Genomic DNA, 20,591 nt, shown 5'->3' on the forward strand with positions numbered 1-20,591 from the left:
CTGGCATCAGCGTGGTCTGTAGCGTGGTCTGATCCAATACGTGGATTTTGGGATTTTTTAAAATTGCAGCAATTTGTGCAAATGGGATAGGCGGGATCCAGTGACTTACACAAATTGGATTGCGATTTTTTTAATGCTCTCCAAACACTACTTTGTTTAGCCCAGCAGAGCCATATTGTACTGAACAAAGTAGTGTGTGGAAATGATGAAACTGACAAGGATATTTACAAGAGGGAAATATGCCTCTGTGGGGCTACATAGCAGGCAGGTGGACTTGCACAAGACCCTAAATTAAAAAAAAAATGACCCCATTTGCACAAATGTAAAGACCCTGACCCTGATGCTGGGAAAGACTGAAGGCAAAGGAGAAGGGGATGGCAGAGGATGAGATGGCTAGATAGCATCACTGATGCAATGAATATGGACTTGAGCACGCTCCGGGAGAGAGCGCAGGGCAGGAAGGCCTGGCGTGCTATGGTCCATGGGGTCACAAAGAGTCGGACGCGACTGAACAACAACAAAAAGACCCGAAAAAGACCCCATTTGCACAGATCACTAGACCCAAAAAATGGTGGGGAATCATGATCCCATTTGCACAAATTTCTGGAACCCCCCGTCCATAAAAGACTTGTGTACAAAAAAAACATTTCTGGAATTGGATGGCGAAATCCGCTACAGTCTGCCACCATTTATCGGAACGTAAACACAGCGAAACCGTATTGGGCTTAAACAGAACAGAATTCCCAGCATTGCACATCCTTACCCTTCCATTCCATTTCAGATGGAAGCAAACTAAGAACTCTGTTCAGTTCACTTTGAAATAAATAGTTTAGTTTAGCAAAAGAGAGCATCTCAGAGAGAAAAATATGTATTAGAAGCTTGTGACTATTAATAGAGAATGTCTGTAAAAGTGCACTATTTAATTTCTTCTAGTCTCACCTTTTATTAGCAATTATAGACACGGTGATTTTAAAATAAAGGATTTAGAATAACGTGCACATTTTTATGAGTGAGTATAGCTAGTACACGAGTCACTATTCCACAACATGGTTTCTAAATCCTCTTCCCACAGATAAGCCATAGTATTCATTTGTGGCACATCAATAGCCTGACATAAAGAGGAAATAAATCTTCCTGTTCACAAAGTTTTCTTGCCCAGTCACCTGGAAACCAGTTTTTTTTTCACTACAGTGTGATGCAGAGAAGTGACTCTTTTCAAGCCTGCATCAAATAGCTAAAAGGAACCTAAAGAACATCTAGTCCAAAACCTGAGGCATTATCCTCCATATGTTAACACCCATCCACACCACTTATCAATTTTCTTATTTTTACAGAATGCACTCAAGTAATAAAATAAGGCCTTTTAGGAAATAAAATCACAGTAAGGTTAACTGCTTCACAAAGCAGCAGTAAAAACTGTTTAAAACAAACAAGAAAGGAGGGGGGAGTTTTAAAAACAAGTCTGTCACTGTGATATGGTCTCTTAACTGCTAAAAATGCAAGTCCCCTACCTGAAAAAGTCATCTGAATTTTTCAGCCCAGCTTTGAGTGTTCAGGAAGTACCTTGTTACATTTGCAACCCAGGAATAAGGCTGGAAAGTTGGGAAGGCACTTTCTAAACAGCCCTACTTCTTTTCTTCAATATTTTACTAGCTACTTTTGAAAGCAGTTTCAAAAGCAGTTTGCCATGCAGTGTGGACATCTACTTTTTGAGAAACACAAGCCTGAAGGTCTTTCTGACACACAGAACTAGTCATCTAGTTCTTTGAGTCCCATGTGAATAAAGTGTATTTCCACTGGCAACTCAGGTATCTGTTTGAAATGCGCACAGAGAATAAAGACCCTGTCCAAAGCACTGCATGGCAGGCTCCATACACACGCACCTTTTTCCACAAGCAGCAAGCCCTTTAACCCAACGGACCACTCCTGAAAAAGGAGAGAAGTTTGCAAACAGTCTCTGCACACAATACAAGCTGCTGGGAGAATGAAAAAAAAAGTTAAATCTGGGCCTAGGATTTATTTATTTATTATATTTTAATCCACCCAATAACAAACGTTCTCTGGGCAGATTTCAAAAGGTCTTTGCCTGGTGCTGAAAAGATAGCAATGTAAGTGCCGGGGGAACATCTTTGGGAAGGGTATTCCATAAGTGGGTGCTACAGCTGAGAAGGCTTTTCTTCAGGCAGCCACCTGCCTACCTTCCTTCAACAGGCACCCAGAGGCGGTCTCCAAAGATGACCTAAGGGTCCAAGCAGGTATATGTGGGAGGAGACATTCCTTTAGATACTATGGTTCCAAGCCATTAAGCCTTTAAAAGTCAACACCAAGACTTTGAATAGTGTTCAAACTGGAAGCCAGTGCAGCTGACGAAGTACTGGTACATGATCATATTGTGAGTCCCAGTTAGTAACCCAGCAGCTCTGTTTTGAACTAACTGAAGTTTGCAAACCTTCTTCAAAGGTTGCCCTATGTATATCACATTAGAGTAATCCAACCGGGGGGTTACCAGAGTTGGATAACTCTTTCCAGGCGATCTCTGTCCAGATAGGGTCGCAGCTGGTATATCAGTGTAAGCTGATAAAAGGTGCTCCTGGCCACCGAGGCCACCAGGGTCTCAAGTGACAATGATGGATCCAGGAGCACCCCCAAGCTGCACACCTGATCTTTTAGGGGAAGTGCAGGCCCCTCCAGAACAGGTTGAACACCACTCAACCGGGCAGACAAACCACCTAAAGAGGCTCTTTGGATCGCAGCCCTAAGCCCATATTCAGAATTGTTCTATTAAGTGTCATATCATTTCTGCCATCACCCATGTTGTTGTTATCATCATCATCAGCTTCATCATATTTAATTTAACCATACCTGGCACTTCCACTTTGTGCCGCTTATTAAGACTTTAGAGATACAAACCAGTAGCTCAGTAATTGCTTTCTTGAATCTGCCTTTAATAATTACATTTAGTAAAGCTGTATTGAAAATTAGAAAGGCAGAGACTAATAGAAAACTAGATTTTTCACTGAATTAGAAAGCAAGACAATCCATATATTGACAACATTTCAAGTTGAAACAGATCAGGAAAACTGTTTTGGACTGTCTGTGCAAAGAGCCAAACACAAGCCTGATGTGCAGTGGCATCTGCATTTTATACCAACAGAGAAACTATAAGAGATTTCATGTACATAGCTGTCTTGAGAGGATAATACAATTCCAGTTTGAATGCAAGTCATTTGAATTTGGACAAGGAGTGGGCTGGGGGGCGCTCTGGATTTTCCCTGTGGTGTATAACAAAACAAGAAACTAAACTATTGTGTTAATAGAGTGAAACCATCTTTAAATTAGAATGGAAAAAATGTTTCATTGAAAAATGCTGGAAATATCGATACTACAAAGATGTTAATTTAAATACTTGACTTATAGCAACATACCATTTAAAATTTAAATTAGCTGTCCTCATTTGAGATCATACCTGATTGGCTGCGCTGAGTTGTTTCTGGTTCTAACAAGACTTGGTAGACCAGCAAAGAGTGGAAATGTAACCAAATCCATTTAGGCTGTAATCCTACGCCCACTTACCTAAGAGTAAGCCCCACTGAACGCAGTAGGACTTACTTCTGAGCAGACATGTATAGGACTGCTCTGTCAGTGCAGGACAGTTAGAGTGACTTCAAAAATACATGTCTTCATGTTCAGAAGTTCAGATCCTGAGTGTGTATTAACTGTTTTCTCCAAAATGGCAGCTGTATCGGAAGACAGGGGTGGGGGGCTTGTAGACATCTTTGCTCCCCTAATGCCTCTCACATCTGGAGTCAGAAGTGGTGAGAGGCAGCAACAGCAGCAATCCAGGTGAAGAGGCTTTCTTTCCCTGTGAGGAATTAACATCTGGCTGCTCCAACAGGCATTTTCAGGCAGGGATTATTTCTTCTGAGATCTGCTGTGGCTCAAAGATTCAGCACCAGAGTGACAGTTAAAATATCTGAGTTGCGAGAGTGTTGTATACACACCTATTTATTTATTTATTTATTTATTTATTGCATTTATATCCCACCTTTTTTCCTCTTGCAAGGAACCCAAGGTGGCTTACATTATCCTCCTCCTCCTCTCTGTTTTATCCTCACAACAACAACCCTGTGAGGTAGGTTGAGCTGAGAGTCTGTGACTGGTCCAAAGTCACCCAGTGAGCTTCCATGGCCGAGTAGGGACTAGCAAAGTATAGATACTCCAAATAAATGAATAAGACATTTCTAAAGTGGTGCTTTTGAGATGATTGTCCTTGTTTCAGAGAAGAGGTACAAACCATCTAGTCCTGGTGTAAAGCGGGCTCTGTTTAGGGAGAGAAAATCAATATGAAGTACCTTTGCACAGCTGTCATTATCCAGTTTTAGCATGCTAGACAAAGTGCTATGTAACGCTGATTTCATAATGGAATGCAGTATTACCATGAAGTAGTCCTGATTGGACTGGGTCACTCCAGAAAGTTTCCAAAGTAACTGGAAATAACATTTCAGTCATCTGACATAAACCAACTGCTCTCAGGGCCAACATCTTCAAATTATTTACCTCAGTATAAGAACATGTCAGGAGCGCCCTAGCTGCCTCTTGCAGTCCCCTCCAATAGCCAACTCAGGACACAGACGATGAGGATTCTTTCCAAGGCTTTATTCCTTTATAACTCTTTCAGATACTAATCACTAGCAACTAAGCAAGGAAGAGCACTGGGGAAAGATAGCAGAGTAGCCTCGAGGTAAGGCAGTTGGTCCCCGTTTGAAGGAGAAACACGGGAAGACTCTGAACTTATGGGCTATGGAGAGATCCTCCCTCTTTCCCTTGGGTCCTCGGGACGCGACCGTTGTTTGAGCGCCAAACAAGTGGAGCACCTCCTTTCGGCGCCCTCCATCTGTTGTCGCTCCCTGCGTCTGCGCCGAGCATCCAGCAAGCCCCCCTCCAGCGCTCTCTCTCACTGCCAGGGTCACTATCTATCCCAGGAATGCTGGCAGGAGGAATCTCTGCCAGCTGCTGTGATTGTGAGAGATAAGCAAGCTCCTCTCCCATGGATTGCTGTTCTTCCTCAGAATCAGAACTGCTCTGGGGCTCTATGGGCTCATTTTCCATCCTGACAGCACACGTGGCCCTGAGTCAGACCAGGATCATGGTGCACCAGGATAGGGAATTGAGGCTTCCCATCATTTTTGTTCCAAAATTCCTCCCGCCCAATGGAGGTGGGGAGTTAAAAAAAACTAAAAACTAAAACTAAAAACATCTCCATTGGAATCAATGGAGACACTTTTTCTTTATTTTTTTAACCCCCCTCTCCCCATGGAGGTATATGGAATTTCACAATGAAAATAGAGGAAAAGCTTAAATCCCCCCTCCTGGAGTGCCACAGTCCCAATCTGAATCAAGGCCACACACACTTACATTTACACATGTGTGAGTTAGCTGGTCCATATCCTGCTATGGAACTTAGCTCTGAGGTTTCTTTCCTGCCTTTCCCTCTCTACTGAAATTGTGTCCTTCCTCTTTGCTAGCACCATCTGGTTTGGGGGGCAGATGTGGAGGGCAAACCTGAATGAAGACTGTATTTCCAATCTGTAGAGACCACTCTTTCATTCTATATATGCCCATCCCTCCATGCACACTTTGATCTCTCTCTCTCTCTCTCTCTCTCTCTCTCCTGTAATGGATTCAGTAGTACCTTGAGATCTGAAATAAATATTCTTGAAGTCTTAAAGCTTAGTGTCATTTGTAACTCTATGAAAATATAACTTGGTCTTCCTGCATGCATCCTTTCCATTTTTGTACCACTGTGGTCTTATGACCTTGGGTAAGACATACAATAATCACAGATTTAAAAAATAAATAACCAATAAAATTATCCCTCTGTGATTTCCAGAAAAACACTTTAATTGTTCAAATTTGCATCTGGTTCTTTATGGCACAGAACAGCTATTTCCCTTTGTTGTGATGTAGTTAAACTCAACATATTTAGAAAAGCTGTCTTTTCCAGTCAGTGAACTTACACTCCACTCTGTTTCATCTGCTTTGCATGTTGTAAAATGGATTGTCTCTTGAAAGCTCTCTAGATTGTCTGTGAGAAATTTTAGCCTGAGGGGAATTAATTGTGATGATATTCAAAGGATTGTTGTTGTTGTTGTTGTTCAATCGTTAAGTTGTGTCCGACTCTTCATGACCTCATGGACCATAGCACGCCAGGCCTTCCTGTCCTCCGCTCTCTCCCGGAGTGTGCTCAAGTTCATATTCATTGCATCGGTGATGCTATCTAGCCATCTTATCCTCTGCCATCCCCTTCTCCTTTTGCCTTCAATCTTTCCCAGCATCGGGGTCTTTTCCAGTGACTTTTCGCATTAGGTGGCCAAAATATTTGAGCTTCAGCTTCAGGATCTGTCCTTCCAATGAGCACTCAGGGTTGATTTCCTTTAGGATTGACTGATTTGACCTCCTTGCAGTCCAGGGGACTCGTAAGAGTCTTCTCCAGCACCACAGTTCGAAAGCATCAATTCTTCGGCGCTCAGCCTTCCTTATAGTCCAGCTCTCACAGCCATACATTACTACTGGGAAAACCGTAGCTTTGATTATATGAACCTTTGATGTCTCTGCTTCCTACTATGCTGTCTAGGTGTGCCATAGCTTTCCTCCCAAGGAGCAAGCGTCTTTTAATTTCATGGCTACAGTCACTGTCTGCAGTGATCTTGGAGCCTAAGGAAATAAAATCTGTCACTGCTTCCATTTCTTCCCCTTCTATATGCCAGGAAGTGATGGGGCCAGATGCCATGATCTTAGTTTTGTTAATGTTGAGCTTCAAACCAGCTTTTGCACTCTCCACTTTCACCCTCAACAAGAGGCTCTTTAGATCCTCTTCGCTTTCTGCCATTAGGGTGGTATATTTCCCCCACAAGATTCACTTCATTGACACTTGGGAGTTCCCAAGATTCTTTGTAAGATCATGGCTCAAATGTAGACACCTGTCCTGACCTGGAAGCTTTTATTCCTAGAAAGACTACCAGCATCCAATAAGGAGAACTGTTGGAGTTAAGGATGAAAGCCCAGGATTACATCTTCTCTGGGCTGACAGTTTCACAGCAAATCATTTTCAATAGAATCATTTTCGTCTTATAGTTACTTAGAAGAACGCATTAAAATCTTTATGTCATCAGGTTTTCAGATGATATACAATTTTGTGGTGTATTTGTTATGCGAATACGTCTAAAAAGCAGGCCATACTTTGAATGGCTTGTTGACTCATCCTAAGTCATTTTTAAGCAGTGGAAGTTAGTCAATTACTGTGCATGAGCTCTCACCACAATTCTTCAGTATAAAGTGTTAAATATGAGCCATTAACAGAAAGCAGGGACATTATTTTTTTTTTTTTAAAAAAGCTTTATACATGATGAAGCAGGAGAGCGTGCTCATTCCTGGGTCACATTCAATGCTTCTTGGAAGGGGAACTGAGGAGAGAGAAGTGATTTGATCAGGGTATTTAAAGGGAATGGCAAGGCTTAGTGACTGAAACAAAATCAACAGAGAAAGAACAAAAAGAAATAATTTGAATTCAGAACTAGGCAAAAGCAATTTAGACATTAGACTTAATTTTTATCAACTTTTTTTTGCTTCCAAAAAACTGTCCTGTTGAAGATGGGCCTATCGGTATTTGAAATTCTTTTCTGACAGCATCAGCTCTCGGTCTGCAGTGTAGTGCAATGGATTTTGTACCTTCTGTCTTCAGAGAATGCTTTATACATCAAGCTGTCTACCCAGAAACATTGTGCTTTTTGGAGGAATTTGAAGCATGTTTGGGGGCACACGTTCAGTTTGTGCAGAGCACAAGTCAGTCCTGTTGGATCTCCACTGAGCAAAGAGAACAGGCAGGCTAGAGCCTGCCTAATGCTCTCCTGTATCTGTACATCTCTACATTGCAGGGGAAGAATGTTAATGGTGGGTAAGCTACCTTTCAAAGAAAACTTTGTCATTACTGATCCAATTGAGGAACTTCAACAAACAGGCAAAGAACCCTAGGGTTCCCTAGAAAAGAGTTTGAAAACCGCAAGTGGAGCGGATTGGGTGTTAGATTTGGACTAGGTGGTTTGAGTCCCTGCTTGGCCATGAAGCTCACTCGAGCAGATAATTGGCCATGTTTGTATGTAACACTAAATCTTAGTTTATCACTATGGAGATGCACCTCTGTGAGCCCAAGCACTCACTCTTCCCCTCTCCTTTCCCCATGGGCCAGGAGGAGGACTAAACCGGGATTCAGTTTCAGGTTCCATGATTGTTACCTAGGAACCAGGAACTGTTTTTTTGACAAATCAGACTTGCCTTAACCAGGCCAGCTAAACAATCCAGCATTTGTAATTGGCTTGTTTAGCAATTGACTAGAGTTTGCTTTAAACAAGGATTCCTGCTTTATACGTAACAGCAAGCCAGGGATAGCAGAGTCCTGGTTAGAGAGCATGGAGCACGCAAGCTTGCATTTTTGCCCAGGCTAAATCCTAGTTTAGTAATATAATGTTCAAAACCATGGAATGCAAACAGAAGAGGAATATGGTTATGGGAAGGGCACACTTTTGTACTGCAGTATTGGGAGATAGACTGTTTCCCCAATTTATTATTGTCTTTAATATTTTTATTATAACTGGGTAATCAGATGATGACATACTGGTCTGTGTTAAAATTCATTTTAAACAAAGACAGCTGTTACACAGATTGATCCAAAAACCATGAAAGACTTTGTTATGGCTTCCTACAAAGAGTTCTTAAAACAGGGCTTTTACTTAATAGGCCCCAGTTCTTCCTCTCCAGCCTTTTGATAGTTATGAGATAAAATGTCATCTTTTTGGCATGATGGTCAGAGAAAAATATGAGTTTCCACACTTAGTTCAAACCAAAAGCCAATCTGTTCTTCGTTTAAATGAGTTACATTCTAGCGGATATTTTAAATGGCTAATTATTGTCTCTGTTAAATATTGGCCCCATGTAGAAAAAAGATTTGTTAAGGTTTAAGTGTACGTTATTGTGGTAATTAAGAAAAATTAAGATTATTTGACTGCCAAATTGTTGTAGATCTAACTTGTTGTATCTGAGGCATTTACCAATGATACCATTAACAGGCAGCATGTAGTACTGAATAGGTTATTTATTGCTTGCTAAAAGGGCCAAACTGGATAATAGGTTAAATGCGCATACGCATTTAATGGAAGTTACCGCCTTTTGCTAGGAGTGTGTGTGTTCAGGATTGGGACCATGGCTTTGGGAGTGGGGCATTCTTAGTGCTTATGCCATGGTTCCAATGAAAATCCCAACCTCCAAGCTGTGATTTTCCTTGGAAAGAGAACTCCCATTCATGCCAATGGCTGCTTCCATTGTGAGCAAAGCAGCTTAGATGGAGAGGAGCAATTGTCACCTCAACCATGGCACGGAGGGAAAATGTTTATTCCCTTCTCCACATGCTTTTAGTTTTAAAGTTTTTTTAAAAGACACATTAAATACATGTATGCATTTAACATATCATCTGGTTTTTGCCCAAAGAGGATTAAATGTGATGTTCATTGTGATATACACACAGCTTTTCAGCCTTTAAATGACTAAATCCAGCTGATTACTTCCACTGCTGAAATGGAGGCGGCAGCCATTTCTCACCATCTCCCCCACCACCACCACCACCACCGCAGTCCTCTATGCTCCCTGAAAATCTGCTCAGGAGCGTTGGGGACCCTCTTGAACAGTTTTGGAAATGCTGCCAGAAGTTGTAGGGGAAAGGGTAATGGGCAAATGTCGCCTCTTCCATTGTCCCACCAGCCAGGCCATCCTGACTGTAACTCTGCTTAGAGATGTGAAGGCCTGGGAAAAAACTGGGAAAATTCAGGAAAAAAACAGTTTTTTTCCCAAGGACCATTTTTGTTTTTTTTCTGAAAAACTGGAAAAATTGAACAGCTTTGGATTATGAAATGTTTTCTTTTAGAATTTACAACGAGGTGTTAATATATTGTTACCTAGCCTTTACTCCCCTCCAAATGATTTCTAAAACCTATGTAATAAGAAGACTTTTATAGAAAGACAAGAGAATTAAAGCATTTGGGAATAATGAAGCCATGGGGAGAAATGCTTTTTAAGCCTCTCTGTAAGATTCTCAGCATAGTTCTTTCTTCCATTTCTTTTTGAAATTACTGCTCCAGTGTATCTACTACCACTAATAGACATTTCAGGATACTCCAAGTCATGTCCAGTTTCCCAGCATGTGAATAGAGTTACCATATCATAATATGGAAGAAAATGTACATTCTTGACAGTTCAGGTTTTGTTCTAAAGTCCTGTGTTGGGGGACTTGTCTTCCAATTTCTCCAATTCTTCCTGCTTCTTCTGGCTTCTAGGATGATTCAGATCTTTCAGGGACTACTTCCTGAATTTCCCTCTGGTCATACAAACTAAAATATGTTATATATAACTTGATTTGCTCATAAAATTAATCATGTTTGGTATATTAAATTTTTAAAGTATAGTTTATTCAGACAATTACAGATTTACTGAGTTCACTTTTTAAAGTTTTCAAATATAATGATAATTTACAAGCAAACCGTATTATACACAATATAACTTTAGAACACAAAGGCAGCCTTACGTTCCTAAAGCAGCTTTCCTCAACCTGGTGCCCTACAGATGTTTTGGACTACAGTGGCCAGTATACCTGACCACTGGCCATCATGTCTGAGGCTGATAGCAGCTGAAGTACAAAATATCTGGAGGGTACCAGGTTGGGGAAGGCTATCCTACAGCAGCAAAGTGACTTCAGATCTGTAAAGAGTGCTTAAAAATAAGTATTGCTTACTTTTGATTTTTTTTCCAAAATTTCAGTTTTTTTCCTAAAAAGAAAAACAGGGGGAAAAGTTTTTTCCCCCATGGGTTCAAAATTTCTGGAAATTTTACATCTCTAACTCTGCTCAAGGGGTGTCCCCTCTGGTGGGATCTAACCCTATGTATAGTTAGGATATCTTCCCTTCTTTTTTGTATGCCATCAGGATACACCTATGTTCCACATTAGCCTGAAAATAATACTATAACGTCATGCTGAGGTTCTGAATAATCAAGTAATTATTATTACATTACTAGTAGAACTTAAACTTAATATATTTTTATTTCTCTATATCTTCCCCACACCCCCACATAAAATAATGACAGAAAGTATAGCATGGTTCAGATATTTTCTAAATAGAAGGGGGGAATTGGGTTCATTCCATTGAATTTTTCCCCATGAACATTCAGCATAATGTCATAAAGAGCCTATGTGGGTATGTATGTGTGTAGGTACAATTCTGTCTCCCCCACCCCAAGCATGTTCAGAGAACCTGTAATGTTGAAAGTGCAACAAACTACCTTATCATTTGGGGAAGTAGTTGCTGTAACCAGTAGGTAAAGAACAATCTCCATATTTGGCCGCATAGAAATGTTTTCTGTTGTTCAAGACCAGCATCCAAGGAATTGTTTTGGTACTGTAATATTTCCAAGTCTTCTAGAATACTGATATCAATTTTAAAATACCTCAACAACATGTGACGTTGGCTGAAAACTCTGTTGGACCCTTCATTTGTGACTGCATTCAGAATTGACTTTAAGCAATACAGAGCATCCAAGATGATTGAACAGCTATAGTATTAGGTCCATATTTGTCATTTGTAAACTATAAGACTGAGGACATTCGATTTTCAGCATGACTGTCAGCACAAAGGCTGTGAAAGGCTTAATGATCATGACCATTGGAATGAATGGCCTGCAGAAAAAGGGAAGAAGAGATGAAAGTGGCCAGACGTTTACCATCTATTGTAACATAGATTCCCATATGTGATCTGATATGCTGACCCCTATAACTTCGTGGGGAGACAATGTGATGTGAATGGATTATTTTAGAGTTATACAAGGGTCCTTTGACAAGAAAAGGACAAGTTCAGTGGTCTTCAGACATCCTGTGTCAGAGCTCTGGGGCTCCCCCCCCCCCGCCATCTTTCTGAATCTTACTTAACTCTCTATGGTATTGTGCCCAATCTAAGCTTGCTAGTTGCTATCTCCAGTTACTCTTTTTGTGTGTTGCACTTGAGCATGACCAAGAAATGGAACCTAAGGCAGGCTGTGCAGACAGGAGCTGGTTCTGTAATTAGTGACTCCAGCTATGAAAAATTGACTTCAACTGGACAAATTGAAGACAGGCAAAACCTTCCTTCAAGAGACTGGGGTCAGCAAGGGCTTGCTTAGCTTTTACTCCAACGGTGTCTTTTAGTTAGCCCCTCTTCTTTATTTACTTTATTTATTTTAAGCATTTCAGCTCTTCCTTTCAATTAAATATTTTCAAGGTGGCTTGCAGAATTAATAAAATAACAATAGAAGCAAACAAAGCAATTACAACAGCAAAACAATAAAGCTATGAATTAGTGGAAAACAAAGCAGCCCTAAAAAAAAACATCAGTAAGCTGAAACAGCACTATCTAAAAGGCATGGGCAAATAAAAATGTTTTCACTTGGCACCTAAGGTCATGAATTAGGCTTGGGTAAATATCCCTCAGAGGGCATTCCAGATTCGAGGCAGTAACACCAAGAAGGCCTGATCTTTGGTTGCTTCCTGCCTAGTCTCCCAAGGTGGAGGGGGCAGTTGGAAAAGGACCCTTTCAGATGATTTCAGAGAGTGGGCTGGTCCATATCGGAGCAAGCTATCTTTGGTCCCAACTGAATAGGATTTTATAAGTCAAGACCAGCACTGTGAAGAATTGTGCCTGGAAACACATAAGGAAACCTGTGAAGCTGCCTTAAAACTGGATAGAAGTTCTGATTGATTGATGCCCATCAGCAGTCTGTCTGCCATATTTTATACCTGTTGACGTTTCCAAGTAGTCTTCAAAGGCAGTCACTACAATGCATTGCAGAAGCCAAATCTGGATGTTACTAGGACAGGGATAATGGTAGGCAGGCCATATCTGTTCAGGAGAGGAATAGCTGCTTCAGACCACAGATGCCATCTGGACATTCCAAGTAAGGTCTGGATCCAACATAACCCCCAATCTGTGAACCTGATCCTTAAGGATCCCCTCCCTGAAATACAACCCCATCCAGAACAGACTGATCCTCCTTCTCCTTGGTCAGAAAAACTCCCTTCAGACATTTTTCCCAGTGCCTTGTCTGGATTGAGCTTCAGTTTATCCAGTCCATTAGTAATGCCATTACTAATGTCACTGTCTCACCTGATTTCAGTGAAAAGGAGAAATAGAGCCAGGTGTCATCAACATACAGATAACACTTCATCCCAAGTTCCTTGATGATTTTGCTCAGAAGTTTAATGTAGATATTTAATGGTTTAGGGGCAAAACAGAGCCTTGCAGAATTTTGTTGCACATCTGCAAAGGTGCAGATTCGTACATAAGCAAATTGTACTGTTCATTCCTATGGTAAAAACTGAAACACTGCAGAGATGCATTCTCTCAAGAGTCCTTGCAATTTACATACCCTTTCTGTGCTGCCTATCATAATGATAGATATTTTGCTAGCAATATTGACATTACTTAGTGCTCTCTTTGTAAGTGTTCAAAATGGTTTCCCATCAAAAGTCCTTCTGCAAAATTCATGTTTCAAAGCGGTAGTTTGTGGTCCAGAATTAGTTCGTTCTTGTGTCTAATATTGGCCATCTCTTTCTGGATCTAGTTCAGTTGTTTCCTAATGCAACAAATTTGAAGATAGGAACATGTGGTTACAGTGAGTGGATGGTGTCTCATTACTGTGCTAGTGATCTTGGTTTTACTAGGTTATGTTTTCATGAGCATTTTGAGGTATTTCTTGTCACCTGCCCTGAGATCTGACCCAGTGACCTGAAAATCAGGAAAATGTCATGTTAGTGGCTACTAATTAGTGGATCTAGAGAGCTTCTTCATCTGGCCTTTCAACCTTCTACAGGCAGCAGCAAAAGCTGTCATACACATCACACAAAGAAAATGAGCGTACACCACATTTTTTTTAATGGTGTAAACACTAGAGGAGGCCCAGCTGAGACTAGAGATGAATATGTAGGTTAGGTGGAAATTAACCTGCAATGCAGTCTTTGCATTTATATTCTACGTGTTCTATTCTGTCACTGAAGTGTACATGTGTATGATTGTTAATGTCCTGTAGGGCATGACTGAAAGAGACACAGATATTCTTAATTTGTTTGCATTTTTAAATAAGAATGCATTACTGTATTGTTTGTCATATTAAAAACTTTCTGGAAATTATGACAATAGAAGTTTTTTTAGGCACCACAAATATTAATCTTTATATGTATTTACAGAACCAACTGGTTAGTAAAGCATTTAGTCATTAATCAATGCTGTACCTCAGAATTTCCTGAATGTCTGGTGCTTTGGGAGAAGGGAATAAGTTACAGTGATTAAAGGAAAGAAAGCTGTCACAAACCTAACATATCAGGAAATGGTGTTTTGAGTAGGAATCAGTAATCTTTTAAATTGTTTTTACAGGTCTTTAAGATAGAGGTACTAGCAAATGGAAGAAAGCACTTTGTTGAAAAGAGGTATAGTGAATTTCACGCTCTCCATAAAAAGGTAAATACTGTGTGTAATTTGTTAAAATAATGTTGTCTATACCTTACTTCCACTCTGTTCCAAAGTGATGACTCCATTTGGTTCCTGAAACGCTTGTGTTTTGTTAGGTCAGAGAGACTCTTCGTACTTTGGGGCGGGGCTGGGGATACAGCGGAAGTGCCTCCTGCTTTTAAACAAATTAAGTACAGTGAAAAAACAGTCTTACAGAACCAGGAAGATGCTGGATTCAGTTGCCACAAGACCAGGGGTGGGGAGCTCTTTTTTTATGAAGGGCTGTTGACTTGGACAAAAAGTCAGTGGAGGTCCTCAGCTGGCAGTGGACAAAGCTAGAACAAGAAGCTTCCTTTCTCTCTCTTTCTGCCACTTGCTTCCTTTATCTCCCTTTCTTCCTTTCTCTCTCTTTCTGCCACTTGCTTCCTTTCTCTCTCTTTCTGCCACTTGCTTCCTCTTTCTTTCTTTCTTTCTTTCTTTCTTTCCCTTGGTTCCTTCCTTCCTTCCTTCATTCCTTTCCCTCCCTCCCTCCCTCCCTCCCTCCCTTCCTTCCTTCCTTCCTTCCTTCCTTCCTATATCTCCCTTCCTTCCTTTCTCTCTCTTTCTGCCACTTGCTTCCTTTCTCTTCCTTTCTTCCTTTTTCTCACTTTCTTCCATTCTCTTTCTGCCACTTGCTTCCTTTCTTTCTTTCTTTCTTTTTCCTCCTTCCTTCCTTCCTTCCTTCCTTCCTTCCTTCCTTCCTTTCTCTTCCTTTCTTCCTTTCTCTCTCTTTCTGCCACTTGCTTCTTTTCTCTTCCATTCTTCCTTTCTCTCTCTTTCTGCCACTTGCTTCCTTTCTCTTCCTTCCTTTCTTCCTTTCTCTCTCTTTCTGCCACTTGCTTCCTTTCTCTTCCTTTCTTCCTTTCTCTCACTTTCTTCCTTTCTCTTCTTTTCTTCCTTTCTCTCACTTTCTTCTTTTCTCTCTCTTTCTGCCACTTGCTTCCTTTCTCTTCCTTTCTTCCTTTCTTCCTTTCTCTCACTTTCTTCCTTTCTCTCTCTTTTTGCCACTTTCTTCTCTCTCTCTCTCTCTCTCTCTCTTGCTTTTTGCTCTCCCCTTTTCCCACTACACCTCTCTGCTTCTGCTGCTGCTGCTGGATGGTTAGAAATACAACCAGCAGGCAGTCTCATAGGTAGAGAAAGTGCCTTTGAGAAGTAGCATCCCATTCTCAACTCCACAGAGACTTCCCAAGTGAAAGGCTGAGTGAGGGGAAGTACACACTGTTGGATGGTAAGAGGAAATGGGAAGTACTTCAAATCAGTGTGCTAACTCAGAAGTTCTAAAATCCATTGATGATATGCCAGAAGAAATTCTGGATTTTCCCTTTCTGTCTCACTGCTTTTCCCTTTCTGTCTTACTGGCTTTGCTGAATCGTGGCCTAGGTTTTAACAGCCCTGGTTTGGTGATTTTTGTCAGAATATTGGGCTGTAGTACAGAAGACACCTTCCCCAATGTGGTGTCAACCCGATGTGTTGCACTACAACTCCCACAATCCCCAGCCAACATTGACCATGCTGAGTTGGTATGACTGGAGTTGTAGTCAAACACATCTGGATGACACCAGGTTGGAGAATGAACAACAGAGATGTCTCTGAACAGCAGAGATGTTCGAACCTTATGACCAGAGACTTCTGTTGACACAGCTTTTGATAGAGTGACATTTCCTGAGGCTCAGAGATAAAATGTAAATTTCTCAACTCCTGTGGGCATGCATGTTAAAGTCAATTTTTAGTTTCTGTCTTTTGATTTTCCCCCACTTCACATTTATTTAGAGGTGATACAATGCTTAGAGCATGCCCATGTCATCTTGCTTGTATCAAATATAGGAAACCTACTCTAGGTGTCTTTTTTCCCCTTTTGAATAATGCACCAGCTTTTGTTGTCTGATATGGGATTTCTTTAATTGATCATTAATTTATACAGCCTGTTTTACATGCAAAGTGCTTTACAAATATCTGGCTTATCCTTATAACAATCCTGAGAGGGAGGTGGTGGTTCTTGCTGTTCTTACTACAGATGACAGACCTGTGAGAATAAAAGAGAGCTATTTACTCCAGCCACAGAGAGGGTTCATAATTATTCAGGTCCCCCAGGTCCATTACTACAGTTTCTGTTTGTGTGTGTTGTTTTTGTGTGTGTTTTAAATATTTATATCCTGCCCTTCCATATTAAAACAATGCTCAAGGTGTGTTCTGTTCTGCCTCTGCCCTGGTGAGGGCTTAACAGTGTTTGATGCTGGTGAGTTCTGGGTTACAGGGTTCCACCATGGATCAGGTCTTTACCTGATCCATGGTTTGGGGCAACTCAGGTTTCTCAGGGAGACAGAAACCAGAATAGGACAGCACCAGGGAGAGCTTCAAATGGCACTGGAAGCCAGACAGGCCTGTCTGTATGTTGTTCCAACAAGCAGCAGATGATGACTGAGCTTCAAGTACAGGGCTGGCTTCCTTTAGGCTGGTTAGCCCAACTTCCACGTTGACTAAGACCTTTTTTTCTTTAAAGGGTATGGTCTATTTTAGCAGCCTCAGGCTGTGATAACATGGGGAAAGCTGTCACATGCTGGTGTCATCATGGCTGGAGTCCCTGTAACTGAGTCCTCTCTCTGAACTATTAACTCAGGAGCCTCTTCTTCTGAGGATGAGAGGTCAGGGTCCTGGCCTATGACAAAGTGGCCTACATCATATTAAAATAATCCATAAGAACAGATCATAAAAGCAAAGCAAATTGGAAATGAGCACAGTGGACAAAAGTACAGTTCAGTTCAGAATAACTCATCAACCTGTCAAGCCAAATGCTTGCTAGAAAATAATTATTTTGGCCAAGCAGCAGAAGACCAACAATGAGACAAGCAAGTTCACAGCCTGGGTGCTGCCACAGAGAATATCTTCTCTTGTGCCCCAGTCAGTCATGGCCTCCGCCACTTTGGAGATGCATAGAAGAGCTCTCCAGCAAATCTTGAAGAATGGGCAGACTTCTATGAGGGGAGCCAGTCCCTTATCTACAGAATGGATCTTATACACATTTACTCTGCAGAGAGAATCAAATACTGTTATAAATATGTGCTTGTTCGAAGCTCAGTACCATACAGATTTCAGATATTTACACAATCCTGTTCTGTAATCCATGATATATTTTAGGAACCATATCAAATTTCCATTAATAAATGCACACTAGCATATATTTGCTCGGTCCATGTATCACTTGCACCTAAACATATTGTCTGGGAACTGGGAAGATGATTAATGCATGTGCAAATAATAGTTTTGTTTTTTCTTCTGTGTCCTTGTCATAGAACAGCTTTACCTACCCAACTGCTTTTTGAGGTCCCCCGTGTTTAAAAGACGGTTTGGGGGTTGGAGGAAAAACAGAATAAAAAGGGCTGCAAATATAAACTTATGAATTCAATTGCCTACAAGAAAAGTAAAGTCACAATGATTTCATTGGGACCACTTTCCTGGGCCTGGAATAGGGTGCTAATATGGCAAAACTCAGTTTACTGTAACTGTTGTTTTCATTGCAGTTGCTGGTTGCTGAGTTTTCTCAGTTCCTTGCTTTCTGTTTCCCTTATCTGTGAAATATTAGAATCCTTTTCAGGGTTCACAGATTGGCATCTCCTATTCAGAACTAAACTACTGTAGCTTCATATGTTTTTCTGTTCAGTCTTGCACAATTTATTTGTTGTTTTCTGAATGCTTAATCCTGCAAAGGGACAAAGCTCAATTGCATTTTGAACATTTGATACAGTTTTTAAAGTTTGTTTCTAAACATAATACACACGAGTGCAGGCTAAAATCTCTGTTGAACTAAATTCTTGAGATTTTATTAGGGCTGTAGATTAGTCAATCCACATAACGTTATTTAGCTGACATACCAGAATGTTTAGTTCCTGATTTAAGAAATTGCCTAGCAGGTTGCCTGTTAAGTGTATTTATTTCAAATTCTCTTCACCATCTTGTATGTAATAATGTTTGTAATTGGTCAGTTTATCTGTAAACTAAAAGGTTTTTGATAACAAAATTCAGTTTACTGAGGAGGGTTTTTAACTTTTATCTCTATTTCTCTCTATATATCTATATTATCTATATATAATTTCACAACTTTTCTTTGAATGGTTTTTTTTAAAAAAAATATAAAGGCTCTGTTAACTTTATTGGGGATAAGTTTATTTGTCTGCTCATATTTGTAGCTTAAGAAATTCATAAGAACACCAGAAATCCCTTCAAAGCATGTGAGGAACTGGGTGCCCAAAGTTCTGGAGCAACGTCGGCATGGCTTGGAAGTTTATTTACAGGTATGCTGCTTTTAACAATGTTTAGAAAAGATTGTGTTTCTAAGAACTATATTAATAACCTAGGATGAACATCAGTTGCTTTTGCTGTGCTTGAGAATCATTAATGCAGTGACTTATTGCTTCAAACTTGAGTATTCTAGCAATTTTGTTTGTTTTATGTAGATTTATTTATTCAAGACATTTCTATCCCACCTTTTTAATAAAATATCGGACTTTTTCTATAGAATCTGGGATATAGCTGTCATGTCATTGTCACATTATAGTCAAACTTGGGAAAGTTCCGCAATGTAAATTAAGCTGATTCGAAGATAGACAGTAATTGCTTTATATGGGAAAGACAAATTTTGAGAAGCAGCATGATGTAGTGACCAGAGCGTTGGACTGGAAAGACTCTGGCTGCATCCTCAGTCAACCATGAGGGTCTTTGGTTGGCCTTGGCCAGTAACTGGGCCAACTCGTATGTCATGGTAAAGCAGAATTGTTGAGAATTCTGGTTTTTCATGAATGATCTCTCCCATTTGGCCAGCAGGAGCAGCTAAACAATCCAGGAAGCCTCTGTCCATGATTTGTTTAGCGTTACATCTGAATAGGGATTTCTGGCTTGTTGTTCTCCTAACATGCCAGAATCATAAGCCAAGAACAAAATGTGTCTTATGATTCTGGCTTGTTAGGAGAGCAACAAGCCAAAAATCCTTGTTTGGATGTAATGCTAAACAACCCATGGACAGAGGCTTCCTGGTTTGTTTCACCACTCCTCCTGACAGGAGGAACCAAGTGGGAGAGATTGAGCAGCATGCACCAGCACATTTGCTTGTTCACGATAAACGCCACAATTTTATTTTGGAGTTAATAAAATAAACTCCAAAATAGTTTATTTTATTAATAAACTCCACAAACCTGCCCACTGTCTCTCAGACTAACTTATCTCACTGGCTGCTGTGAAGATAAAATGTGTGCATGAGAGAAGCACGTATGCCCCTTTGAGCCCCTTGGAGAAAAGGTGGAATGATAATAATGGTAATGATGATGATAATGATAATAATAATGAGGATAATAATGATGATGATATGTTGTTGTTGATGATGTTAGAATAAAACCATGCATGCTGCCCTCAACATTTGGCTCATGGAAACAGTTACATATTGTTTTAGACTGAATTTTCCCCAGTTCTTTGAGTCACCTCTTTTACCAGTAATAAACACTATACGTTATTTTAGTTCTCTTTTTTCTGCATCCTTAGCCTATTCAATTTTTATAACACTGGAACTGAGATCAGCAAATGGTCGTTCTTTTAGTGATGAGGAATACTATCCCATACAGCTGGACACCAGACAGTAAAAATATTCAAGCGATGATTCAAATAGTCAAATTTAACACAAGCATTTATGTTATTCATATATTTTTCAATAATGCAGCATATCTGAAGAGTGGAAAGCAAAGTGGACCCCAGCTTCATTGAATTTGCACAAAAAGTTAATTTTTTTTTTTACATGTAGCCATGTTTGTGCAGAATATGTCTTTAAAATATACTTTAGTGGCAGTCTCTGAACTTTATGTTAGATTCTGAAAATGTGGTCTACTACCTAAAATGGAGATGTTAAAGAACTACAAACTCGATGGTCTATTTCTTCTATTCTGATCCTCCTAGATCTGTAGGCTTTTTAAAAATCACAATATTCTGATTAAA

The 20,591-nt window shown here is 40.3% G+C and overlaps 1 protein-coding gene across 2 annotated transcripts in view; it reads left to right on the forward strand.

The window, feature by feature from the left end:
• Positions 1–20,591, forward strand: part of SNX24 (sorting nexin 24) — a 155,807-nt gene that overhangs the window by 38,478 nt on the left and 96,738 nt on the right. For both annotated transcript variants that reach the window (XM_084833954.1, XM_084833955.1), the window contains exons 2-3: positions 14,502–14,585; positions 18,800–18,904. In XM_084833954.1, coding sequence (XP_084690080.1) covers positions 14,502–14,585; positions 18,800–18,904 — 189 coding nt within the window. The remainder of the gene's footprint in view (positions 1–14,501; positions 14,586–18,799; positions 18,905–20,591) is intronic.

This window comes from Heloderma suspectum, chromosome 2 (assembly GCF_057233095.1).
Source record: "Heloderma suspectum isolate Gila_16-S chromosome 2, 16-S_ref, whole genome shotgun sequence".
In the NCBI taxonomy this organism is placed as follows: domain Eukaryota; kingdom Metazoa; phylum Chordata; class Lepidosauria; order Squamata; family Helodermatidae; genus Heloderma; species Heloderma suspectum.